Source organism: Giraffa tippelskirchi, chromosome 6 (genome assembly GCF_054371585.1).
Source record: "Giraffa tippelskirchi isolate mGirTip1 chromosome 6, T2T-mGirTip1v1.2.pri, whole genome shotgun sequence".
Taxonomy (NCBI): Eukaryota; Metazoa; Chordata; class Mammalia; order Artiodactyla; family Giraffidae; genus Giraffa; species Giraffa tippelskirchi.
Genome location: NC_137280.1, coordinates 122,898,001 through 122,924,673, shown reverse-complemented (window position 1 = coordinate 122,924,673; position 26,673 = coordinate 122,898,001). Strand labels below are relative to the sequence as shown.

Here is a 26,673-nt window from a genome sequence, read left to right as displayed (position 1 = left end):
TTGTAGGCTACAGTCCATGGGGTCGCTAAGAGTCAGACATGACTGAGCGACTTCACTTTCACTTTTCCCTTTCATGTAGTGGAGAAGGAAATGGCAACCCACTCCAGTATTCTTGCCTGGAGAATCCTAGGGACGGCGGAGCCTGGTGGGCTGCCATCTATGGGGTCGCACAGAGTCGGACACGACTGAAGCGACTTAGCAGCAGCAGAACTCATAAACACAGAATATATTGGTGGCTGTCAGGAGTAGGGGGCGTGTGGGAAATGGGTAAAAGTGGTCAAAGGATATAAGCTACAGTAATAAGAAGAGTAAATTCTGAGGATCTAATGTACAGTACGGTGACTACAGTCAATAATGCTGTAATGTATACTTGAAAGTTGCTAAGAGAGCAAATCTTAAAAGTTCTTACCATGTATGTGTTGTGAGAAGCAAATTAGATAATATGTAGGAAGGTACTCTATAAAACAATGAGATTATTATACTTTATTGAGATTTTTAAAATGTTCTTGTTCTGCAAAACTAAAAAAAAAAGTTCTTACTACATTACTACACAAAAATGTAACTATGTGAGACACAGAACTATTAACCTTACTGTAATCATTATTTCACTATAAATATAAAATCATCATGTTGTACACAGACTTATACAATGTTATATGTCAATTCTATCTCACTAAAGCTGGAAACAAAACAGTTTCTATGGGAAAAAACAGACTTTAAGAATTACATTGTTTCATAATATTATATAAGAAATGTGAAAATTTATTTAGAAACAAAGTATCAAATATTACTTAATATAAAACGTTTCAGAAGGCATAGAAGAAGAGATCCTCCCAATTTTTGCTTTAGTAACTTCAGAATAAAAGCCTGTAAAGGACAAAGCATTAGAGTTTGGGGAATTCTAAAGAGTTCCGCTATTGCATAAATACTATATAGAATAGGCATAAAGCCCAAATATGTTTCTAGCCAATAAAAGTCACTCACCAGGGCTGGCCACTGTGCAATTGAGACTCGAGCGCCCTGGATAAGTACTGGGTCCTTCCGTGGTGCCCACACTAGAGACCCTTCCAGCAAAAGTACAATAACTTCTTCAGCGTGAACTTTAACCCAGGAGTGCTGCTTCCAGTTACAGCCATCAAATTCTACAAAGATCTGAAAAAAGACACAAAAAGTTATCTTGAGGTTACATTGGAAAAAATCCCACACTATAATATAAAAACAAATACAAACTTCCTGTTTTGAAAACTTTTAACTTGTTTTTAAGTTCTTTTAATGGATTTCAATAAAAACCAATCGTACTTCAGAGCCAGGAAGTTGGCTGCATCCTCACTCTGAGAAGAGGGTACAGAGTTAACAGGGCATTAGTTATTTACAGTTAGTAATTTCTAGCCATGATCCTACTGAGATTTATAACGCTTAGTTTCCAATTTACATCTAAGCACCCTAACTGGGGGCTTACTATGTTTAAGGCCCTATGCTAGGTTTAGGAATACGGAGAGGAATCTAGAACACTGGTCTCAAGGAGTTCATAGTCTAATAGGTAGAAAGAAAAATTTTTTACACTTCTATTGTGAACTTTTAAAATTAATAAAGGCTAGAGTACTTATAGACCACTTCAAAGAATTTTAGTTGGCTTTTGGGAAAGATACAAGAAAATGATAAAATATAAATTTGTAAATCAGGACTAAGCAAACTACAACAGGAAGTCACTATTAAAGTATAAAAAGAGGGAAAACTTAAGAAGGCAATAAGGATCTATACAGCTGTATGACTGAGGGATATATGATGAATGATGGATTACTGATTTGGCTCGGAGCTTCCTAAAGGCCAATCTGAAAATGGAGAGGTCAGTTGCATTGTCTTCACTGTCTAAAAGGAGAACACAAAGCAATGTCTCATGGAAGCAACACTTTTCCAACCACGTGGCTCTACAAGAAATTTCTCATATGACACTTCCAAAGGCAATAATGTAGAGGAATTAAATTCATTACACAAAGCTCTAGGTTTATTACTTATAATATACTAAATAAGTCTCACATTTACTTAAAAAAAAAAAATGACAGGAAAATAATGCTCAAAAGGGGAAGCATGATTTTTACAGAGAAAGAACATTAAACTGCATTACATTTAATATATGAAGGGGCTCATTCATATATTAATATGTTTTCTGGGAGAATCATATACAACTTTAAGTAACTTGCTGACAACTGGAAAGAGATGTATTCAAACTTGTATTTAAGTACAGACTCAGGCAACAAGAAAGACAGTAATGAACAAAGCTTGGGGCTTATGTTTCTGAAGGCTTGGATTTCCGTCTTAACCTTAAGATGTTAGCTTTAATTGAAAACTTGAGCAAGTCACTCTTCACTTCTCAAGTCTTGGTTTCTTCCTTTGTGATAAGACATACCTCATGGACTGGTTGTGAAGACTAAATAAAGTAATAGATTCAAAAGTACTTTGGTCAATTGTAAGAGCACTACTTCGGTAATAACATGCCATAAGATAAAACAAATAAAATAAGGTAGAGGGAGTGTTCAGAAGCAGGAGAGACCACTTCAGGTGTGCAAACGGACTGATATGGGTTGAGGCTAAAAAAAAAAAGTCCCAATCAAGTTCTAGGATGGCTAGGAGCTACAGCACACTATGGGGGAAGGGTGGCAATGAGACTAAAAAGATTAATAGTCAATGTGGATAAAACTTGGGTTCATCCATCTGCCAATGGGAAATATGTATGTGTGTGTGTGTGTGTGTGTGTGTGTGTGTGAATGTGTATACAAGCAACTGCCAGTAAAAGGTTTCTGAGGTCAAAACATAAGCAGAACAGTTTGTTTCAGGACAATTCAGCTACTTAGTGGATGAAGATGGTTTAGAGTGGGAGTAGGATGGGGAACAGGCGGTGTTCTTACATGACCTAGAGTGGGAGCAGTGAGACGAGGAAGGAAGTGACCAGGGCTCATGAGAGTTGATGAGTCCTATCAACAAACACGATGACTGGCTGGAATAAGAGTAAGGGAAAACCCCAAAATGACTTGGATTTTGAACCAAAGACTAGGAGAACAACAGTCCCATTACTGTTCAGTGGTGTCATAACTGATGTCCAGAGGAGGCAATGGCCGGAGGACAGACAAGGCATTCCAAGTCATGAAAAGGAACAGAGGCTGTTTTGAAACCCTAGGTGGAGTCTGACCTTGAGTGACACAGTGCTCTCCTGGGCATAGCTTAGAAAACCAGAGGTTGAGGCTCTCTGGTGCCTGACAGCTAGGTTCCATGTACAGTGGTAATCCACCAACTACTTTAAAAATCAACACGGTGCTGGTGCTGGTGCTAAATCGCTTCAGTCATGTCTGACTCTGTGCGACCCCATGGACTGTAGCCTGCCAGGTTCCTCTGTCCATGGGATTCTCCAGGCAAGGATACTAGAGTGGGTTGCCATTTCCTCCTCCAGGGGATCTTCCCAAACTAGGGATGGAACCAGCGGCTCTTATGTCTCCTGCATTGGCAGGCACATTCTTTACCAACTAGTGCCACCTAGGAAGCCAACATATGAGTCACAAAATTCTAAGTCATACCAACATACAAATACAAGGACAACACTAAACGAAGTCATTGTATCAAAGCTGTAATGATTTTAATTCTTTATATAGGTATTTTAACATTTAAAAAATCAGTATTCAGGAATTCTATCATAACATGTCTAAAAACACCATGGAAGAGCTGAAATATTTGAAAGCCATATTTCACCTAATTTAAGGCAACCCACTCCAGTGTTTTTGCCTGGAGAATCCCAGGGACAGGGGAGCCTGGTGGTCTGCCATCTATGGGGTCACACAGAGTTGGACACGACTGAAGCAACTCAGCAGCAGCAGCAGCAGCAAGGGCAATTATCTCCTAACCTGCCTGGGCAAAGGAATAAAGTATTGAACTTGGAAACCACAGTGCTGTATGTTCTAGGATCAAACAACTGCTCTAGGCTAACAATACAAATTTGTTTTGAGAGCAATATGGAATGTGGATATATGCAAACATGTTCTACCAGTATTATGGCTTATTTCTGGCCCTAGCACTCTGTTCCACCTCCTAGCTAGAGATGGAAGGAGTTAGAATATATAAGGTGAAGAATCATTTCAGGTCAAAGTACACAGAACATGAACTCTTAAAATGGTAATGGCCAGGGACTTCTCTGGTGATCCAGTGTTTAAGATTCCATGCTCCCAATGCAGGGAGCCCAGGTTCTATCCCTAGTCAGGGAACTAGATTCTACATACTGCACCTAAGACCCAGAGCAGCCAAACAAACAAATATTTTTTAAAAATGGTAGTGGCTAGGTCACAAAACAGGAAGAAGTGATATAAACTAACAAAAATCAATGGCAGTGCTTGGACTGAGTTAGAGATGGCCAAGGTGGGTTGATAATGTGGACAGAACAGAACTAAAACAGTTTGAGTTGATTTTTTTAAGTCTTTTTAAAATTTCTACTATTAGAGTAAAAGTAGCAAAAAGTATTATACATTGTACAGCTAGAGCCTAAGGACTAGATGTGTAAAATATTTCCTTAGTTAAGGAGAGTTAGTGGTAAAACGCTTACTTTCATTTCAAAATCCCTTTTATGGTATATATGTTATGCACATTTATTTCAGTGACATTAAAATGAAATAAATTTTAAAAAAATCAAGTAAGTTAACCTAAGTTTGATAAAATCAGACGGTAGTAGTCTGAGTAATACAAACTTTCATGCTAACCACATCATTATGTAATAATCAGTTTGGATTCTGGTCTTCCCTAGGGCCATTCTTACTACAATTAATAAAAGTATTAATTTATTCACTCACTCAACAAAAACAGAATGCCTCAAAAATATGTGTGTGTGTGTGCACGTGCACAAAATACTTGCCAGGGCCAAGAAGATCAAGGTGAATAAGGTAGCACTTGGCAGGAGGGAATCAAACCCTAGATGAGCCAACAGAGAGGTACAGAAATTATTACAGAGGTATGTAATAGGAGCAGTAATAAAGACTGAATATATCAGAGAAGGTATATGCTTTGGGAAACAAGAAAGGTTTCATGGAAGAGGGGTATACAAACTGGATCTCAAAGGACAAACTGTATTCTTCTGGCAGAGAAGGGAGAGAAAGACTGCAGCAGGTGCAAAAGCAGAGAAATCTAAGAGCAGATTGGGTGTTCTAGGAGGAGGATGTAGCAGCTAGTAAGTTAGCTGTAAAGTGTTCTGTTCGCCTGTTAACCGATGATAAATTGAAACCTGGTGGCAAAGGTTCTTGTTTGGTCAGCAGAGTGGGGGTTCTGTTGGTATGTCTGAACTCTCCAGTAGTAAATCCCCCTTATACCCTTCAGTCTGTCGCCCAGCTATTCCTCACAAGCCTGGCCCTGGACACATGAGAGTTTATGTTGTCTTCTATAGCCCTTGGGGGAGCGTTTGATTGTTTTAAGGGGGGGTGGGGGAAATGATGATATACACAGACATCTTGCACGTGCATTTTAGACAGATAATGCCATCTGAGGGGAAAAATTTCTCAATACTCAGTTCAAATAGGAAATCAAAATAGAAACTACAAAGTAGTAAACATACTTTATTCAAATTATGGAATAACATAAGGAAGTTTTAAAATGAGATAAATCTAATAGATGAACATAGATCTCTACGATATACTATACGGAAAAAAGCAAGCTGCAGATTTTTTAGGGAGTTGGGAGGACAGGAGAAGGATTGGGATAGGAGGAGTAATCATGTTATTTGATAATAAGGTAATACCTTATCAGTAAATGTTCCCTTTTTTGTCCTTAGACATATTATTTATATAATTAACTTTTTTTTTTTAAAGGAAAGAATTAACTTTGGGATCAGGTTGGAAAGGAATTCATAGAGGCAAGAAACTGGAGGCAAGGAGACTAATTATAAAGTGATGAAAACCCAGGTAAGAGATGTAAAAGGCCTAAACCAAGGCCTAGATCAAGACTGTATGAATGAAAAGTATATTTGAGAAATTAGAGATAAAAATAACAGGATATGGTAATAACTGTGAGAAGGTAAGGAAAATGGAAACTAACTTCCAAGGTTCCTAACTTTCCTTTTCCAGTTTTCCTAACCACATTCTAAATGAAATATGAACTCTGTTACAAATATTAGAGTCCCAGGTGGCACAGTGGTAAAGAATCTGCCTGCCAATGTAGGAGGTGCAAGAGACAAGGGTTAGATCTCTGGGTCAAGAAGATCCCCTACAGTAGGAAATGGCAACCTGCTCCAGTATTCTTGCCTGGAAAATTCCATGGACAGAGGAGCCTGGTGGGCTACAGTTCATGGGGTTGTAAACAGTCAAATGCAACTGAGCACAGAAATAACCTGAATACAAACTCAAGTGTGCGTATATATATATATATATACAGTTTTAGGTGCAGAGGAATCACAAAGATGTGGATTTACATCCCAACCGCCCCATTTCTTAGCTGTGGAAGCAAGTTACTTTAGCCTCTTTGAGCCTTACTTCCTTTGTCTATTAATAGGGATAGTAAGTACTTCACAGAACTGTGGTAGAATTAAATAAAATAATGTGAAATGCCTAGTGGATCTTGGGCTTCTGATAAATAATACATTTCTTAAGCATATTCATAACTGGTCAGAATATAAACTGGAATGACTTAAAAGGAAAAAAAAAATGTCATATTTCAAGAATCTTATGTATGTGTATACCCTGCATTTCCATAATAGCATTTTTGGCAATAATCCTAGAAAATCATAGTAAACACAGAACAGGAGGCTTTATTCACAAAAATGTTCATCAAAGAATTATTAATAAAGCATAAGATCTGAAACAATTTCAGTATCCAATGAAAGAGGAACAGTTAAATAAATTAGCCAGTCAATAAAAACTATAAGATTTTCTTTGAGAGAATTTATTGTTTCCCTTTCAGTTACGAAAGCAACACATGTTACCTGTGGAAAATACAAAAAATAACAAAAAATTAAAATCACCTATAATACAAAATTTTTTGGTAATACATGAAAATAACTGACATATTAAGTTAAAAGAAAAACTCAAAACTGAAAATACAGTATGAATTCAACTTAAAAAAAAGATTAGAATATGTACCAAACATAGCAGTTTTTAATAGGTTGTGATTCTACAGGGGCTTTTTTTTTTACTTATTATTTTTATTAAAATAACTTCTACATTTTGTATACTAGAGCACGTATTACTTGAGAATCAGAAAAACAAAACACATCTAACAACTCTGATGTAAATCACAAAAACCAACGGACAATGTACCTTGGATGGGGGTCCCAAATATAAATCCAATCATGTAAAGAAGAAAATCAGTAGTGAGTCAACATCAGTAAAAATATACAAAAGAAAAAAACCTTAAAGATCAAGTTAAATACAGGGGGCCACAGAGTAGAAAATCCATAATAAATAAAATAAAAAATCAGAAATAAAAGTTAATATAACACTGGCTTCTAAATATTCTACTTAAGGTGAATAAAATACTAGTAAAAATGCACATGTTCCCTGTTCTTGATGAACTTACAATCTAGAAGGGCAGATAAGCTATATATCTTGTTATGTATCTATACCAAGAAAAATTAATAAATATTACAAAAGAAGTATCTCACAAAGTGATAAAGGAAAAACACTGGGATTTAGAAAGACTTGATAGAGGTGTTCTTTTCTCTTTACAGGATTTCAATGGACGACAGAATCAAAAGCAAAGGGTAAAGGGGGTATAAAACACGGAAGCCAGAAAGTACTAGGAAAGCAGAGGATCAGCAAGAGTGCATGTTGTAAAGATCCCCTTGGCAACGCCCAGCTTTCCTTGTCTGATTCTTTGCAGGACAAGGATCCCTCTTATCTGTAATTTGGTCTCCTGCGTAGACCAGGAGAGGGGCTCTGTGCAGATCTCTGGATAGGTTTATCTCCCGTTGTAAATTAATAACCTTACATGTGGATTTACAAATCAGTCTCAAGAGTTTGGTTAGTGAGAATCAGTTCCCTAGAGCCTGATTACCCCTGAAGACACAAACCCCCACCCCCACCCCCCCCAGAGCTCCTGCCCTTGCAAAACTATGTGAGGTCACTGTTCAATCAGGCAGGTTTTATCCAACTGCAGAACAAGGGTAAAAGACACGTTAGCAGTAGGAACAGTGGGATGAAGAGGGTTTAAAAACCACCAACCTGTCAAAGGCAGTGGAAAACTGAGAAACAGCAACAGGTGTTGTGTCCCCCAGGCCTCGAGGAAGCAAAGCCTACTGGAACCCACTCCAGCTGCTGCTGAGAAAATCACTAACAGAAAATGCCATGTTCATTACCCGTGATTTAGGCGAGTGGAGGGGAAACTAAATCAACAAGAAGAAGGTGGAGAATAGAACTAGGCAAGTGAGCACTAAAGGAGGGAATGAGCCCTTGACAGATGGAGTGTTAGTGAAACAACTCTTAGAAACAAATGCATAATTAACAAGAAAAAAATCTGATTTTACAGTAAAGGGAGAGGATGCTGGACAAAATGACCAGTGTACAGTGGGACCACTGGTGGACATATTGTAGTCTTGAAATAAATAGAATGCACAGACAGTAAGATAGAAGTATCAAAAATGACATACACACATAAATGAAGACAAACTTTAAAAAGCAACTTACACAAAGCACTTGAGTGCCTAAAAAATTCAATAGTGGCTCAATGTTTCAAAAACAGAGGATCAAAAGTGTGTGTAGATGGCCTCACACTTAACCATTATGTATTCTTTTGCACCATCTCATTTTTATTTAAAGTTCTCTAAACCATACACTGATCCACAAAACATATTCTACTGACTTTAGTAAACAGCATACTACAATATTATTCAGATTTTTATTTAGCTTAGGGGTTATAAGCAAGAAAAGAACACTTAGGTATAATTATTAAAGGCTGATCTCCTAATTCAATTAGGGCTGAAGTTCTGTGTGAACTTAGGTTGAGAATAAATAATATTAGATTGTACACTGGAAATTATTACATTATCTAGAAACAAACTAGACAGCTATTTTAAAGTCCACCTACCCTGAGACAAAGAGGAGAGGTTGCAGGAAGAGTTTTTTGTTTTTTTTTAAAAAAAGCAGATATGCTTTCACTTCTCTTGTAAGACTACCAGATGGAAGAAATATGGTACTAGCCTGGACACTCCCACATCTATTACATCAACTCAAATCAAAGAAAAGGAGTACTTTAGAGCCCACCTTTCCTCTAGATAAAGATGAAAAAATTAAAGGGTTAAAAAAATTAAGGCAGATATGCTTTTACTCCTGTTGCAAGTTCTGGATAGCTGAGACAGGTAAGATATACATTCAAAACAATTCATGACTACTAAAAGCATAATTTAATTCTATCATATAGAAAGAAAAGGATGGTTTAGTTAATAAAAATTGATGCTGCCACAACTGGTTCCTACTCAGTAGGAAAAGTTACATTGTCCACCACACGTGCCACTTATAAAAATATTCCAGATGGACTAAAGATCTAAAGGTAAAAAAATGAAACAGAAAGAAAATTTGAAGAATATTTATACAGGCTCAAGGTGGCAGGGGTGAGGTTGGGTGTCTTCTTCCCTAGCAATAAAACCCAGAAGCCATTCAGAAAGGTCTAACAGATCTGATGATATAAACATTTTATTTTTCTATGTGGCAAAGCAACCCTTAAACAAAGTTAAAAGACAAATGAGAGAAATGATACTCTTGACAGGTAAAGGGGTTAATGTGGCAAATACAGAACTTGAGCAGAATAAGAAAACTCCCATTTTTTCAAACAGGCAAAAACTTGGCATAAATGACTCATAAAAGAAATGTAAAAGGCTAATAAACACAGAAAAAGATCAGTGGTCATGAAAATGCTAGATACTATTTTTCACTCATCGGATTGCAAAAAATGACAAAGACCGATGACACCAGAGATGGCAAGGATGAAAAGAAACAAGCACTGCCTGCATGTTGGTGAGAGTATGAAATGCTATAATCTCATAGGAAAATAACCTGGCATTACCTAATAAAAATATATACATGTAGTCCTTAACCCAACAATTTCACTCCTGGATGGCTAAACTAGAAATAAAACCATGATTACATAAAGACATATGTACAAGGATACCAACTGCATTGTAAGTGCCAAAAAATGTAAAACACCTTGAATGCCTATCATAAAGGGAAATGATTGAATAAATCATTGTACATCCATTCTATAATGTAGTTATCTCAAATGATGAGTAAGGTCATGGGTACTAATGCCCCTAATGTTAAATGGAAAGGAAAAAAAAAAAGACATAGGCTACAGATTTTACACAGTATGATAGCATTTGCTTAAAAAACAAAACAAAACAAAAAAACCCCCAACTTTTTATAGACAGAAATGTTTTTATATTTTTGTACCAGTATTAAGAAGACACACAAGGCTTCTTCAACAAGTGGAAGCTGCTAAAGGATGCAGATTGTTGACCTTCCTGTGTATACTCTTCACATTTTGACATTCTACAAAATGCAAGTTTTGCTTTTATTACCCCCAAAAAGAAAAATCTATGTTTTTGTGGTGTGTGTTTATTCACCATGCCTACATATGTGAAGGTCCCAAGGTCTCTCTTACATGGACCAATAACAATCCAGAACACAAAGGACACAGCATTAGAAAGGCATAAAAATCCATAATACTAATTTTGCAACTAGACTTTTTTTCAGATATAACAAGCCTATTTTGAAATACAAATAAAGTTACTATTACATGGAAGAGGGGAAGGAAAAAAAGATGTTTAAAACTTAATTCAAAATCTCAGTAGTTATTTCTCAGCATAGCTTTGGTGAGGAAAATGCCCAGATATCAAATTCTTTTCAACAAAACTCTTGATCAAGATCCTGACTTATAGCTTTAATAATGTTTTCAAAAAAAGGGGGGGGTCATTAATGAATCAGGACTACATTTTGAAAGATTTCTGTATCAAAATTATTTAGAAAGAGGATATTAATGGAGCCCAAAATTGCAAAGTGTTTGCAATCACTTCAAAAACTCATTCATTCAACCCTCAATTACTCATCCTTAACAGGGGGCGCCCTGCCATGCATTACTCAAAACCAGGCATGCCTGAAAACATCTTAAACATAACTGAATGAAAATCTGTCCAATCACAGGCCAGCTGCCTGCAAACTCCACCCTTGAGTACAGGAAGAACACTTTCGATTGGAAGACAGTTGTGTTTACTACGGTTGTGTGGTGCAAAATTGGAAAGGCACACATGCCAAGGGTCCAAAGGAAATCTCTTTCATGAAAAAGGAAAACAAACGGACAGTTCTGATTCTATATTAGTTGTTGTCATTAACTGAACCTCATCATCACAGCAGCAATTCTTGAGCAATTTTGCAAGCTGGTAAAATATTTTAAAGGCTGAGTTTTGTTGTTGCTTTTTTCTCATCTATGTTCCTTGATTATACATACGAGACAAGCATAAGCCTATTCTTAAAACCCCAAACTGCCTTTGCTTCTAAATGCATACAGCTCCCTCTAAGACCTCAACACAGTTGTAACACTTCGTTTTGAATCACTGAAACTTTTTACTTGGTTTGAGAAACCAGTTCCATGGGCCCAGTGGCACAATCCTTCAGTATTTAGCTTAGTAGGTGTCCAGCATCTCAGTGAGCTTCAAAAACCACTGCCCTTTGGGAGCTCAGCAAACAACAAAGTGAATGGGTAGCCATTTCAGGTGCAGAGCTCATTAGCAATTCATCTGATGGAGGAAACAACTATAACAGAAAACTTCAACTGAAACGCTAGGACAGACTAAGTTTTTAGGTCAAAATATGCATTTAATGGTGGATCTTAACCTAAGTTTTGCACTCAAGGTAGTAAATTTGGATCTAAGAGGGACATCTCTCCCCCCGTTTTAACCTAAAAAGCAATCTTCTAAAGAAATCGCAAAGGAATTTAACTCCAAATCTCCTTGTTTAATCATCCTCTTCACCTCTTTATATTCCTGATATCTCTTTAAAAATTCGCCCCACTAAAGCCTCATAAATGTCCAAGCAGTCTTTTACTTAAAGCCAAAGCCAGCCACAAGCGAAACAACCCAGAAGACTTCTATATGGGGCGGGGCGGGGCGGGGCGGGGAGTCTAAAACCACTGATCGATAGGTAGAAAAATGAGTATCAGAAACCTGCAATGTTAACATCAAATCTTACAAAATGAATTCCCGTTTACAGCGAATAAAATACCTGCAAAAGCAAGTTCATCAAGAAAATTTTCCTTCTGCCTGCGGATCTATCACAATCTAAAAGAATCCCCCTATTTTTCACAGCCTTATCTCAACAGAGAACCTAGGGCCGCTATCAGAATGAGGAACTGAAGAGGCTTGCCAAAGTTCAAAGACAACATTTTGTCGCTACATTAACAAAAATAACACATCACGGACACGAATGCTAGTTAAGTTCTATTACTGAACAACTTCAATCACAAAATACACCAAGACAAGTATTCAAAAGTGGCCATGCCCCAACACAAAGTTTCAAAACAAAACCTCTCCCAAGGTTTGGGGGAGTTGCCTAGCTCGGAGATAAAAAGCACCACCCAACAGCCCCATTTGGCTGCTAAGACAGATCTCAAACTTATCAAAAGCAGCCACTACGGCAGCTCCTGTCACCCAGAAGCGCAAAGAGAGAGGAGCCTGAAGAGAGCTGGCCTTTCTGGAGACAGCCTGGCCGAGTCTGGCTCAGACAAGGAGGAAGTAACTGCCAGATAAAAAAACCCTGAGCAGCTCCAACTGCAGCCTCTCGATCTCCCACAAATGCCCACATTCCCGCCCCATTCGGGGCTCGGGGAAGAAGGGAACAGGGCGCAGGTCTCCCACGAGAGGCTGGAGACTACAGGTCTGCTTCTTCCAGGAGGCAGCGGCACACAGGCAGAACTCTAAGGGGCCCCGGAACCCAGGGTGCTAGAGCCTGCTCCGTAGGAGTGTTGGGGGTACGCTGAGAAAGGGGTCGCTCAGGAGGCGGGGCCTGCCGGGTGGAGGCAGCATTTCCTAGCGCCCTGGCTGCCCCCCGGGGTAACCCGGGGCGCGCACCCCGACGCGGAAGCCATGCTGGCCAGAGCTCGGGGTGCTGAGGAGCCGGCGGGGGGCGCTGAGGAGATCTGGGGGCGCGGAACTGGGTCACCTCCACCCCACCGCCCCCTCACAAAGGCCCCCGGGGAGGCCGCCCGCAGGCCGTTGCAACCCCGGCCTCGAGTGCCCGCCTCGACCGCCACTCACCGCTAGGTCCTGGGGCACCGCCCCGCTCATGGCCCGCACCGTGCCGGCCCGCCAGGCCCGAGTGCGCAGCGCAGGCCCCGGATCTCCGCCCGCCGCCGCCGCCGCCGCGGGGACCGAGGCCGAGGACGAGCCCGCGGTGTCCGCGAACAGAAGCAGCAGCCGCTTGCCCACCGGGGAGGCCGCCGCGTCCGCCATCGCCAGGGCCGGCCGGACCCGTGCTCCCGCCCGCCGCCTCCCACCACCTCAGCCGCCGATCTCCCGATCCGCCCGCAAGGCCTCCCTCCGCACCACCCGCGGCCGCGGCTCCCCCCCACCCCCCCCCACAACAGCCACCACCAACCACCGGCGTCGCGCAGCGCCCCCCGTGGCCGGGAGCGGAGCCGCAGCCCGGGCCCCGCACAGCGCCCCCCGCGCTTCGGAGCGGGGCGGCAGCTCCGGGCCCCTCGCAGCGCTCCGCCCCAACCTCCCCGGGGCCTGCAGTGCCCCCTGCGGCAGGGAGGGGAATTGCAGTTTCGGCCGGGGTAAGGGAAGTGGGCGGGTCCTTCAGTCTCCCTTGGCACTATCCTGGTGCCATATTTCCCTTAGGGGGCCCCTTTATCTGAGGAGGTTTTAGCTTACCCTCCTCGGATACCAAAGACTTTAGCTGGGGTGGGTGGCTGAGGGGCAAGTTACCTAGAGAATTGATATTCTGAGATAAGAAGTTAGTGCCCCAGTACCTGATTGATTTCCAAGCCTGAAAATAGGCACTACCCTCCTGTCCTTATCTTTTAGGAAACTTCCCATTGGTCCATGGGACACAATATCTTTTTTCTCACTGGTCCATAACATGGTACCATTTCATTATATACTACCAATACTTCATAGGTCCCTTTCCAATTGACCAGTGTTTTATACCCATTGTATGTGATAATGCCACTCTATATTGGCTGAAGGCCAACGTGCTTCCAACATCTCAATAGTCTGACATATCCCAATGGAGCTTCTTCCTGCTTCCAAATCAGCCAATGTTATTAAGTCCAGGTGTTTCTCAATTCAACTTTTAAGGGAACTGGAAAGAGACCAAAGTACATCTTACCATGGAAATAAGTGGAGCTGGGACAAAGAAAACCCCACCACTCCTATCTGAATTCACAGGCATGGAAGATTGATACTCCTGACAGAAAAGTGGCTGTAGAGAAGGGGAGATAGATATTTTTTGCCTGGATTTTTGTTTACACTGGGCAATGAGAAATCTCAATCATTAACTCTGATCACGTTAGAGACTAGCACAAGTTCCATAATCTTATGGATGCAGAGTACACATGGAAGTAGATACAAACCAGGAAAAGGTATGGTATTAATCCATGATTATTACCCTAAAAGTACCCATTTCTTTCACTGATCTGACCCACAGACAATTAAGAGCAGTAGCATTCTTTCCAGACTTATGTGCCTACCCAGAAATCTGTCCATAATCTTCTTTAACCTTGACCTACTTGCCTTGTAGCAAAGGTTGGGGGCCAGAGGGAAGTACCACTTACTGGCTTCAGTCAAAGTACAACATCCAGTGAAGCCATTCTAGAACTAACCCTATGGAGCACCAAGCAAACATTTCTTTGGATTTTTTCCTCTCCCTATTCCTTATCATGTCCATTTCCCATAGCCAACCTAAGGCCTGATTCAATTTTTCTTGGTTTTTCTGGGCCAAGACACCTCTTAAAGCACACTCCTCACAAATTGTAGTTGGTAGGAGAGAAAGAGGGATGAATCCATACATGACCTAGCTGCCTTGTACATTTTCCACTAAAATTCACTGCTGGGATTTTCTTCCACATGGAGCTCTTATTACTGTCCCACTGTCCAAAGCTGGCTTCTCACAGCACCAGACACAAGTGGTGTCTTTGTGCCTAAGCTCAGGAATGGGAAAGCAAAGATAAAAAAAAATTAATTCAACAAATATGGCAACACTTTTCATAAGCTAGTAAGTTTTCAAAGTGTTGGGGATACAACACTGAATAAAACAAAACCCTCATAAAGTTTATATTCTTTCCTACACTTCAGCAATGGAAAATGAAATCACACTAGCCTTCAGAGAAAATAAACAGTAGAAAAACCCAACAAAAAAACTGAACAGAAAGGAAAAAAAAGCAGAGGGAAGTAAGTTTAGATGTTCAGGCCTTAACCCTGCTCAAACAGTAGGTGAAACATAACAGCAGTTTTATACAAAGAACGAACACGTAATTCTGAGATTCTTTAACCACATGCTATAGCCCTACCCCCTCAAAGCCCTTCTTACTTTGTTTCCAGGATAGGTGACAACTCCCACTCTTTTCAGGGTGTATTTTCATCCCCTCAAAGTTCCTCCTCCAGGTAGTCAAGCCAATCCTGTCTTCTTGCACACTTCATTGGTATTCAGTGATGAGTGCCACCAATTTGAAGCAGGAAACTGGGTCGGAGGCTAAGCAACTTGACTCTTCTTGCCGCCTGGCAAGTCAGTGCTACAACTGGTAAAGAAAGGCTATGCCTTAGGGACAAGAGGCTCCTGCCTGGCTCTCTAAGCAACTACACTTCACCCACACACATTGGAAGAATGCTAACGGAGGGAGAAGAAAGGGTGGAATAGAAAGGTCTAAAGAGAGAGAGTGAGCCACACAGCTTCTTTCAGCAAATGAACATTCCAAACTGAAGCATTAGGAAAAATACCACCTCTAGAGCAAAAAAGCAGCTCTGCTGCTAGGGTAGTTTTCCAAAATCAGCATTTTCAGGATGGAGAAATTGCTGAGGTCTTTGGACTTTGAATTTTGACAACTTTATCTCCAGCTCTCCACAACATAACACGTGAAAACTCTGAAAAGACACTCCTGGACAAGGTCCCTATCATGCCTTCTCCATACTTCCCAAAGCCTACAAACCATTCTAGACAAGTTTCTAATTGCATCATCTAGCATTTCTCAGGGAGGAAGAATGGATTAATACTTGACTTCACCCTGCTGGAAGTGAGAGTGACAGGAGGGAAGAGGAGATGGGTATAAGTACCAGGGAAACAGGAGACCAAATCAGACTGCCAGAAATAACTGAGGTCTTAACAGAAGCTGGGTCACAGGATAGAACTACTGTGGCTGCAAAGGGCCCAGGGACCAAATACTGTCCTCAAGGGGCAAAAGTTCAGCCATGTCATAGAAGCAGCTGGAAGAGTTGGGCGGCCTTCTCCCCACTTCCTCCTTGCCTTTCTTTGTGGAGAAAGGAAGACGACACTGTAGTACACAAGGTTGCTTGGGAAAATGGATTATTCTAATAAAACTTTATTTTTTCAAACACAGCCACAGAGGCAGGACCTCATGTTTAACACACACAGACTTATGGATTTTTTTTTAATATAAAACAAAGTTTACGAAAAATTTTTTTCCACTTTTTATATTTGTAATCCCATTAGCACAGGGACTTTGGCAGCAGGTGGGAGTGAAGGGCAGCTGGAGCTGCCAGTGGGCAGTCACCGGGCACAGGAGGAGAGCACCAGCCTGGGAGTGGCTTCACTCACACACGCAGGAATACTCACCTACTGGTCAGCCACACCACACACACAATACAGATGCAGATGTCTACCCAGGGTCAACCACTGCAGAGGTGTGTTCCACTCTGGGTAAGCCCAATATGTGAAAATCCAAATTGTCAAAACAGCTAAAGTAGAGGGAGGTTGCTTGCTTTACAAAAGAAGCAATCACAGGCTGCTTTTAAATGGTCAGCAGTCCAAATGCTTTGAAAAATAGCATTTGGTTTATACAGAACTGTTAGAACAGATCTACCATGTAAAGCAAAATAAACCACTTCTCGAAAAGGCTTGTCCAAGGGCCACAGGTACTCAGATTAGGAAGCAAAACAATAGCTCCAGCTAGTTTAACTTTCCAGATCTTAAAGTAACGGAATTCAAATATGGCATCTATAGACCTTCTCCCTTAGGGATGGTGCCCTAGGGCTTTGAGGAAGCCAGGGTGGATGCAGAAATTATTGCCCTCACTTCTTCAACTTTGGGCCTGCAGAGACCCCCCTGACATTACCAGTGGCCTATTGTAAGCTGGCACAATCTGCAGCAGAGAGCCCAGAGATGAGGATGCCCCAGGAGGAAAAGAAGCTGGCACCAGGGAAATTATGGCCTAAAGAGGGAGAACAGCCAGGGGAGGGATGAAACCAAGGAGGGGCAACTCCTGGGCTCAGTTTCCTTGGATTCTCCAGAGAGCCTCTCTCAGGCCCCTACAGACCTGGTAGCTCACTGGTAACTCATGCTAACTAGCAGGTAAAGGGAAGGAGTCCTGAAGGGGTAGAACCTCTAAAGTTAGGAGGCTGAAGACGACACAGCCATCTCCTTGGGAGTGGAGGCGAGGTTGCTAGGACCTCACTGACGCTCCTATCCAACATGTGGGAGACCCACAAAACCATAGGTTCAATTCCATAAGGAAGAAAACATGTAGGTCCTCTTTCCTAACATGAGCAACTGGTTCCTACAAAACCCTGGGAAAATGCCCTTCTTCCAATAAACAGGAAGGGCAAGTCCAATTTGGTCCTGCAGGGTCTAAGCAAAGCTGGACAAAGCCTCAAAAGCCATTATGGTGGCTGCTTCAGTATGCATCTCCCCTGGAGCCAGCCCTATAGAGCTTCTGAAATCCTTAAACCCATCAGTGTGGCCACTGAGACCTGTTGCCCGGGCCAAGTTGTGGGTGTGAAACAATAAAAGAAATTCAATCCAGCAACAACAAACTCCCAGCTGCTTCTCACAGTCTGCTTTACACATCCTCAGCCAGTTCCTCAGTGAGCCTCAACCTCGCTGAGGTCTCTAAGGGCCAATTAGAGGCAAATAAACATTTCCTGGCAGGAGTGGAAGACAAGCAAACTAGTAAATGCTGACATCCCCTTCCTCTTTCTCAACCAAGTCAGAAAAAATGGCTAGGCCTGGGTTTTATAATGAGTTTCTCTACCGTCTGCTTCCAAAGGGCAGTGCTGGGGTGCACTCACCTATGCCTGCTGGGGACTGAACACTACTTCTGCTGCAGGTCAGCCTCCATACAGGGGCTTCCTTCCTTGTTCTTGACCCTCAAAGGGCAGAAAGTAAGAGGGAAAAGAGGTCCCATCAGTAGGGAGGGAAAAAAAGAGATGGAGCCCTTTAGCCCTGCCTTAATTGCCCACATGTGTTTGCATCTACTTAGTGAGTGAGACAGGCAAGTTGTATCCAGCCTTGGCAATCTGATGAGAAAAAAAAGCCAGCTCAGAATCAATATGCAGTGCCCTCTCCAGCCAATACTAGATCTATCTAGGGGAGGTGTGGGCCTGAGAAAAAGACCATTAGTTGAGGACCCACAAACAGAATCCTTTGCAGAGCCACTGTTGCTAACAGATTACAAGCTTGCTTCCAGAGCTCCTTAGAACCCCGACTCTTAGAACAAGCCTGCTGTCCCGTGAAAACCCAAGATCCTGGGAGTACTGTGGTGCTCTGCTGTTAGGGAGAAACTGCCTTCCTTCCCTAAGCCTACCCAAACACACCTTTCCTCGAACACTCTCATGCACTCACACACTCTCACACAATTTCTCCAAGGAGGCTGAATGAATCCCCCACCCTGGCCAAATTCTAAGACACAAGTGCCCTTTGAAGCAAAGGGGCTAGTGAAATTCCCCGAGCTGGGGTCGGCAGACCCCTTTCGTCCCTGCCCATTGCTTTCTCGGTGGCAGGGATACTCACACTCAGGGCCGCCATGGGAAGGGTCTGCTCTGGGGCTGTCCCTCCCGCCACCAGCTCCGTTTATCTTGTCCCGGCCAGTCTCTCGGCATGGTCGAGCTTCCTGGAGCGAGAAGATTTCCGGCTGCCCTGAGTCGGAGCCCTCCATTCACCCCCATTCCCAGGCTGGGCCCCCGGCCTTGGGACCTCGACACTTGTTAGTAGCCATAAGAGAGTCAGTCTGTGTGGCCCCAGGAAGTAGCCTCTCAGTTTTAGTTCTCCTCAATCAGATTCAAGTCCAGGTCCCCAAAGTCCTGCTGACACAGTGTCCGCTTGCTCAGAGCCTGCCGCCCCCACCGCACGGCCCCCTCCTCTTCCTCTTCGCTTTCACTCAGCACCTGGGAGGAACCCCCAATGGGGCTGCAGGAAGCAGAGAGGGGTGGGGGGCTGCAAGCCATAAACCATGGTGGAGAGATACTGCTGCCTTCCCGGGCTGTTTCTTGGAGACAGAGACCTCCTGAGTATGGTTTCTGTCAAACAAACAAACAAACAAACAAAATTAAGGCAAAGAAAGATGTTAACTTCCCAGAGAACCCTGCTCAAGCTGTATTTCAAAGTACCCCTCTTGGTTACCCTTGAAGGCAGGAGTCCTATGCATAAGGGTGAGGTCATGAACTCCCAGATAAAATTTTGAAAATTCAGTGTACATGCATGTTTTTTTGAGGAAAAGAGCCCATAGTTTCTATCAGATTCAAGATTAGAAGCCTGTTTATAAACTTCATGTGTGTAGGAATACTGACTGACTGCTTGTTTCACTCCTATATTGCCAGTGCCTAGTTGGAGTCTGGTACATAGTAGGTATTCAATAACGTTTGTTGACTGCTTGAATGAATGACTATGAATAAGTGAGTAAGTTCTCAAAGCGGTTTATGACCCAGTGGTCTAGAAGGAAGAATATGAAAAGAGTGGGCAAGTGCCTACAACAACTGTACTCACATTGGGAAGACAAAAAACATTTGTTGAGCAAATGAATGATGCAACAGCCTATTTTGCTTAAGCCCTCACAGACCCACTTGAAGCAGTGAAGGGCAAAGGACAAAACCAGCCTTGCATGAGAAGGGGCAGGGCACTTATGATGGGGTTTTTCTGAGCCATGTACAAGAAGGGAAGATGCCTCCAGCAGGACAATCTGGGATCTCTGTTGGAAGGTTTAACATGGGTCTCACCCTAAGTTTCTCTGGAACCCCAAGAACTTAGGAATTTCACAGGACATAGGACTTTCACTGCTAAAAGCAGGATAATCCTGGGCAAATTGAGATGGTAGACCACCCTTAGCAAAGGCTCAGGCAGACAGGAGAGCCAGGGGAGGCCATGTCAGGAGGGCCTGGAGCTAGAGGACACCTCACAAGTGAAAATGGAACAGTCTTCGCTACTCCCATCCTAGCTTCCCTGGTCTTGCCGGTCCCACCTGATTCATCTTGTCAAAGTCCAAGGAAGGCCGCAGCCGCCGAGGGTCCTCCTCGTGGCGCCGCTTGACCCCAGCTTTGCGGGCATCAAGATCACAAGGCTGTGAGCGGCTTCGGGGAAGATTGCGCAGGCCTCGAGGTCGCCAGGGCAGCTCTGGGGAGGATGCAGGGGAGCTCCGGGCAGAGGGCAAGAAGCGGCTTGCCTGTGGGCCCAGGCTGGGTGACAGGGAGAAGCGGCGTTGGGGTGGGCAAGGTGACAGGGACTCAGCATCACTCTCCCAGGAGCCACTCTGCGGGGAGGCGGCAGAGGGATGAGAGGAATCTTGGGCTAGGGCCAGGCTGAAGAAAGGGGGGCTGTAGGGTCTGTGGGCTGGGGCACATTGAGAAGAGGCACTGGGAGCTTGGAGGAACCTGAGGCTGGAGACCCGCTTCGGGGGGCTCTGGTGAGGCACCTGCGGCCCACCCCCTCCACCACTGCCCCGGTGCTTGATGGGAGTCCACAGCTTGGAGGGGGCGGGCCGCCACACTGGCTGCCAGCGAGACAGGTCCACGGGCACTGAGAGTGAGCGGCAGTGCCTCTTAGATGGAGGGGCAGGGGGCACAGGAAGCTTTTCTGGGTCTGGGGGCTCAGGGCTTAGGACTTGGGAGAGGGACTGCTCCTGTGGGGAACTTCCCGGGCTGGGTGGTCTGAGGTGCAGGCTCAAGCCTGAGGGGTGGTAGCTGAGGTTGAGGCTATCCTGGAACTCGGCACAGGAACAGTGGGGCAGGCCCCTCCAGGAAGCACCTTCTGGAAGGCATTCAAAATAAAGATAGAATTAATGATAGCTAATATATTTTCAAGAGCTTACTATGTGCTACAAAACATAGTGAGCACTTTATGTGAGGTTTCCCCTAAACTTCATGAGTTAGGTACAATCACTACCCCCATTTCACAGATGAGAGAAGCTCCGTAACTTGCCAACAGTTATGCAGGAATCAAATGACCAAAGCAGGGTTCAGAACCAGATTTGTCCGATGCTAAAGCTAGGTCTTTTACCCAGCAGATTATATGAGGAACCACCTGAAACTAAAAACACAGAATCATAAACTGCCTGCGAATCCCTCTCAAAGGTAGAATGAGTCAAGAGAAGCAAAGGTGTGTGTGCCATGCTCATCTTTCACTCCACTCCACCGAGCTCTACTCTGCTCCCCCAACCCCCCGCCCTGAGTTGTGGAAAGCTGGCCTACACTCTCTGTCCTTAGCCTTTACCTTTCCTATGTGTCAAAGCACCAAGACAGGGTGATCAAGCAGGTAAGAGACCATTTGTATTCCTAGTGAAGGCAAGGGTGGGGAGGGTACAGTGGGAAAGGGTTTTGATGGTGCTTGTGTTCCTCTGGGTCTGGCCACCCACAAGGAAACACTCAACATACTTACATGGAAAGATCTTCTAGCTTTATTAAGATTAGTTTAAAAAGAAAGTTCCAAATAAACAGAATGCAACCTTTTGTGTTAAAAGAGTGGGAATAAAAAAAATTTACATTTATATTTGCATCTATTTGCAGAAAAAACAAAAACAAAAACTCTGGTTGAACAGACAAGAAACTAATAACAGGAGTTACTTTTGGGGAGGTGATAGAAGCTGGGTAGATAGAAAAGGAAGGGGGACTTTTTTCAGTTTAACACTTTTCCTATTTAAAAAATTTTGAAATGTGACTGTATTGCCTACTCAAAAAATTAGATTATAAAAGTTCCTACAAGGCTAGAATAAGAGCAAGGGAAACAGATAACTCCCATACTGGTGCGATAAAATGGAGACAAGCACTAATTTCAGAAGCTGACCCTGGTAATAAAATTGTGGAGGCAGGCTAGCTAGACCTGGTTATGGAAAATCAATAAAAGAAACATGTGGATGGAGGCATGGGCATACACACAAATATACACATAATGTCTTACCAGACACAAGCTGGAAAGGGTTCCCACAGTTGGAGATGTCTGCATGATCAGGCAAAGGCTAAGAGACAGAGAATATCCATCATGATTCAAATCAGGATAGAGTTCCAGGAAGCCCTTTCAGCTCACCCCTGCAACTCATGGGCTATAGGGATATTAGGGACATCTAAATGTTCTTTCTCTTCTTATCCTCCCAAAGTTAGTGAGCAAAATAATTCACATCTTCCAGTATCTCAAACCCTTCTCCACCCAAATTTTAGTGTCCCTTCTCTTAACAGTAAAAAAAATCCCTGCCTTTTGGGCTGGGTTTTGAGCCTTTAGTGGGCACATCCCATACAAGTACCATGATTCATATAGCACAGGACAAGGATGAAGTAGTAACAACAAACAGCCTCAGAAAAAAGGGCAAGGGGGTGTTAGAGAAGTGGGAAGACTGTCTTATACCAGACTGATGCTGAAGCGTGTGCATTTCAGCTCATCCAGAGTCTGCTTCTGTAGCTGCTCAGTGATCAGGGTTATCATGATTCTCCCCTGGATTGGACTTGCACACTTTGGAGCAAATGATGGATGTCTTCCCTGTTGTTCTTCCAGACCTCACTCGTGAGCCGTCTTCTGCCACTGCAGCACCATTCTAGCACCATTGGGACTTCCCTCTCCAGTCATGCCTGCTGAGTCTGCCAATTACAGATGGATCAGCCCCAAGTGATATTAGAGATGTACCTAGTCCAGAGATGGAAAATGCATGGCACACATACCCCAGCATCCCTATGTCAGGCCTCTGGCAGACATCATTAACTGATCACAGCTCTTTCCGGCTAAGCCTAAACATAGCCTCAGAAACATTCTCAACTTGGCACTCCGGATAACCAGTATAATAAAATGGAGTTGGCAAGCAAGTTGAAAGCTAACTTGGTTGCCACTCCTAACCTGGTTCGTGCTCTGCTCTGCCTACCCAAAAATACCAGCACCACTTAGAAAACAGCTCAAATGAGAGAAATACCTGCATTGTTATTTCCATCCTGATTAGTCCAAGTATTTTATCTTCCAGTCAAAAGCAAGGAGAGGTAGCCTTTTCCTAAACTACAGAAATAGTAACAGTGCAGTGGTTGTAGGAATGACTTTCTACTTCAAACCAGAGTAAACAAGGTATTATATTCTCCTTTATCCTGAACAGCTGATATTATATTATTGTTCTCCAACAGATACTGTACATATTCTCTTATAAGAAGACAAGGAAATGCTACCTCGGTAATTCCATTCACATTTCAACTCTAAAAAACAACTCTAACTTCATTCAAGTAAGTTTTTAGCCAGATTTGACTCAAAGACCATGAATACAATTAATCAAGACTCTTTCTCATGGTCAAGTACAGTAGAAGCAAACTAATTCTATCAGAGAACAGGCTTCAAGCCCACACAATTGCCTGAGGGACCTCGATCAACGGAGATGGGGAAGTTAATCTAACATTTCCATACTGTTCTGCCTATTCCCAGAAATGACCAGCAGGCAGACAGCAATCAGACAGTGTAAGTAGCATTTGCTAGCAGAAAGAACAAACTATCAAGAAATCAAATCTGGATCAGATTTGCTGTGATGGTCTTGGCAAATCATCTAACTTTTCTTTCCCTCAGTTTACCCATATGAAAAATGGGCAGAATAATCTTAATCTGTCACAGGGATAATATAATGCAAAATATCAAAACATAAGTAGTATACCACTTGGCCTGTACAAATCAGGAGTCCACACAGACTGCCATTTCTCACCCTTCCTATTTGCTGCTCTACAAAGCCTCAGGGTGCTACAAATGATAATATTAAGATGAAGAAGGCAATTGGGTTGATTTATTTGGCTAGGTATCAACCTCCCTCACTCACATGCCAAGAAAAGCCCAAAAGGCTTGACCTTGAGGGCAGATAACTTTCAACCCTGGCCAAAAAAAAGGGGGGGGAGGAATCCTCTCTACTCGATTTCCACCTCAGAGGGAGGCAGACCACAAAGAAAAGCAATGAAACACACTTTGATGTACTTGGAGTTTAGGCAAAAAGGAGGCAGAAGTCAACCACCACTATAGTTAAATAACGTTTTCATGCATAATTACTATTACCACCCTGAAGTTCCAGTTTCCTGAGCGCTCCCTTCGGCTGCTTCCCCCATTCTTGTAGAAGAAGCTAAAGCTTGTATCACTTCTGCTCTTGGTTTCTTAACTCTGCCCTCAAAGACCAACCAGAGAGGAAACCTAAGGCAGGCTTTTACCCCCAGAGACCCCAGGCCTCAGGCTGACCAGCCATGAGGAGCAGGGAGTGAAGCAAACTCTTTCAAGGTTTTCATGAGGCATTTGGCCAAATAGCAAACTTCCAGCCCTCTCTGGGATCAAGAGAGTGATTTTGTGTTTTTCTGCATTTTAATTGTTGGGATGTGGCCACACACGGCGGTAATTAGAACAATGCAACTGCCACCACGCAACTGATAGTTTCAGTCTGAGTTTCCTAAAACAGGCCAGGCTGAGAGGGGGAACAGAACGGAAGCCATAAGGAATCAAACCAGGACACAAAAGAAGGCAAACCAGCTCCGCGAGGGGCCTCCTCTTTCTCAGGCAGGCAGAGAAAAAAGTCTAAGAAGCCCTCTCTTGCCGCCTTCCTTCCCTTCCATTTTGTGTATCTGAGGGGCACAGACAGCCCTGAATGTTCACTAAACAAGTTAAAACTTCTCAGCTTAACAACTGGCATGGGGCTAAGCCCAACACAGAGCAGCAGGCCGCTAGGCCCTCCCTCAAACCCCAGCAGGCCCAACTCTCAATCCAGGCTTTCTCTGCACCATCACCTCTCCCTCATATAAAGGTTGGACCCCCACCCCACTGGGTGGCAGTAACCCCTGACATAAGGTTTTCAGGGATGCTGAGGTTGTGCTGAAACCTGGATAACCTAGGATCAAGTCAGGCCAAGGAAGGAGAGAGTCAAAAACCCCTGGAGACCCCCTAGGTCCCAGTCCCACAGCTCTGGGGGAGACTGAAGAAAAACATGAGGCAGGGAAGCACACGAACAGGTATGTGGGGACCTGACTGCTTTTTCTCCATATGGCACCGATGGGCATAAGGGTGACAAGTCGGAGCACCCCTCCCCCCACCCCAATGAAGAAGCAAAAGGCTAGGCCCCCCTCTCCAATCTTCAACCTCTCCATCGGTTGCTCTGCCTGTCCCCGCGGGGTGGGGCATGGGGCGTCCGCTGGCCCCTGGGGTGGGGGGGAGGGAGGGCGCCGGGGCACGCTCAGGGGGGCTGTCGCTCGCCTGTTCCCAATCAGCTCCCATCATCTGGCCGCGGGGAAGCGAACTCAGGACACAGGAGACAAGAGGGTCTGGGACTTAACACTCCGCCACCCCCTCCCCCACCGGGTCCCGTGCTCTCCCCGCGGAGGCGGCCAGCGAGGCCGTGCCTCGCGGGCGGACGGGCTGGGGGAGGGGAAAGAGGGAAGGAGGGAGGGACAGTCTAGGTACACGCCCCGAGGCCCCAGCGCCACCTGCCCTCGGCCACCTACCGCGGCTCCTCCAGTTCCCAGGGCCGCGGCCGGAGCAGCTCTGAGCGCTCGGTTCGCCCCACGGTGCCCTTAAAAGGCGCTGGCGTGAACCAACGGGCCCCTGAGGAGAGTGGAGAGATCGCTCGGGTTGGGAGAACCCCCCTGAACCGTCCGCGGAGGCTCGAGCCCCGCGTCGTTTTTCTCGCAGAGTCTTTCTTGGCTAGCGCCGTCGGAGAGAGGCCGGGCTCTTTGATTTAGCGATGAGGGTGGTTTCCTCCCTAGGAAGTCACCCCCTGCAAAATATTGCAGAAGGTGGACTGGGCCAGTCGAACGCAAATCTCGAAACCCGCGGGGGAGGCCGTGTTGGTCGAAGGTAAACAAAGCCATTGCCCCCGCCCTCTGTTACTACATCAGCCCACGTACAGCCCCCAACTCGATTCCGGCTGCGTAACCGAATTAGCTAGGGTTCCTCTCACCTGTTCTCCTGCCCCCACCCTCTACGGCCTCCGCTCTGAAGGAATCCCCCTTCCCCCAGCAGAGGACCCGTCCGCGTCGTGAAGGCTTCTGGGAGGCGTAGTCCAAGCACCGATTAGGGCCTGCTCTGAGTCCCAGGAGTCCCTCTTCCAGCTGCTGGATCGGCTCGAACCTTATAAACCCAGGACCTGTAACGGTTGCGGGCCGTTCCCACTTGGTTGTGTAGTTAGCTGTCACTCAAAATACCGTAAATCCGACGAGGGCCCGGGGCTGTTCACTCGTTCTCCTCCCTCTATGCCCCCACCCCCAGCAGGATGAGGTAATGGGATTGTGATTATGACATCATA

General features: G+C 44.1%; 2 protein-coding genes across 17 annotated transcripts in view; both read right to left on the bottom strand.

The window, feature by feature from the left end:
- KDM3B (lysine demethylase 3B) overlaps nucleotides 1–19,140 on the bottom strand; it is a 61,923-nt gene extending 42,783 nt beyond the window's left edge. For 6 of the 9 annotated variants that reach the window (XR_014056877.1, XR_014056878.1, XM_081500778.1 and 3 more), the window contains exons 1-2: nucleotides 13,262–13,573; nucleotides 985–1,152 (exon numbers count right to left, since the gene is read on the bottom strand). Coding sequence is in view for 5 of the 9 variants with exons in the window: in XM_081500778.1 (XP_081356904.1) it covers nucleotides 985–1,152; nucleotides 13,262–13,456 (363 nt within the window). In the remaining 4 variants the exon portion in view is untranslated. Of the gene's footprint in view, nucleotides 1–984; nucleotides 1,153–13,261; nucleotides 13,574–15,536; nucleotides 15,745–18,968 lie in introns of those variants that run through there. The other 3 variants (XM_081500782.1, XM_081500783.1, XM_081500780.1) reach the window with 2 other exon arrangements.
- Nucleotides 16,510–26,622, bottom strand: FAM53C (family with sequence similarity 53 member C). 8 transcript variants are annotated; one of them, XM_081500815.1, is made up of 6 exons: nucleotides 26,329–26,622; nucleotides 25,874–26,145; nucleotides 22,785–23,060; nucleotides 22,344–22,401; nucleotides 20,413–21,197; nucleotides 16,510–19,474 (listed from the first exon to the last, which is right to left on the bottom strand). In XM_081500815.1, the coding sequence occupies exons 3-6, from the start codon at nucleotides 22,860–22,862 to the stop codon at nucleotides 19,217–19,219; spliced, it is 1,179 nt and encodes a 392-aa protein (XP_081356941.1). In that variant the 5' UTR covers nucleotides 22,863–23,060; nucleotides 25,874–26,145; nucleotides 26,329–26,622; the 3' UTR covers nucleotides 16,510–19,216. The 8 variants fall into 8 exon arrangements, with proteins under 8 accessions (XP_081356941.1, XP_081356937.1, XP_081356938.1 ...); XM_081500811.1 differs by having other exon boundaries at nucleotides 22,785–23,014; XM_081500812.1 differs by having other exon boundaries at nucleotides 22,785–23,014; nucleotides 25,874–25,973.
- Nucleotides 26,623–26,673: the final 51 nt, after the last annotated feature.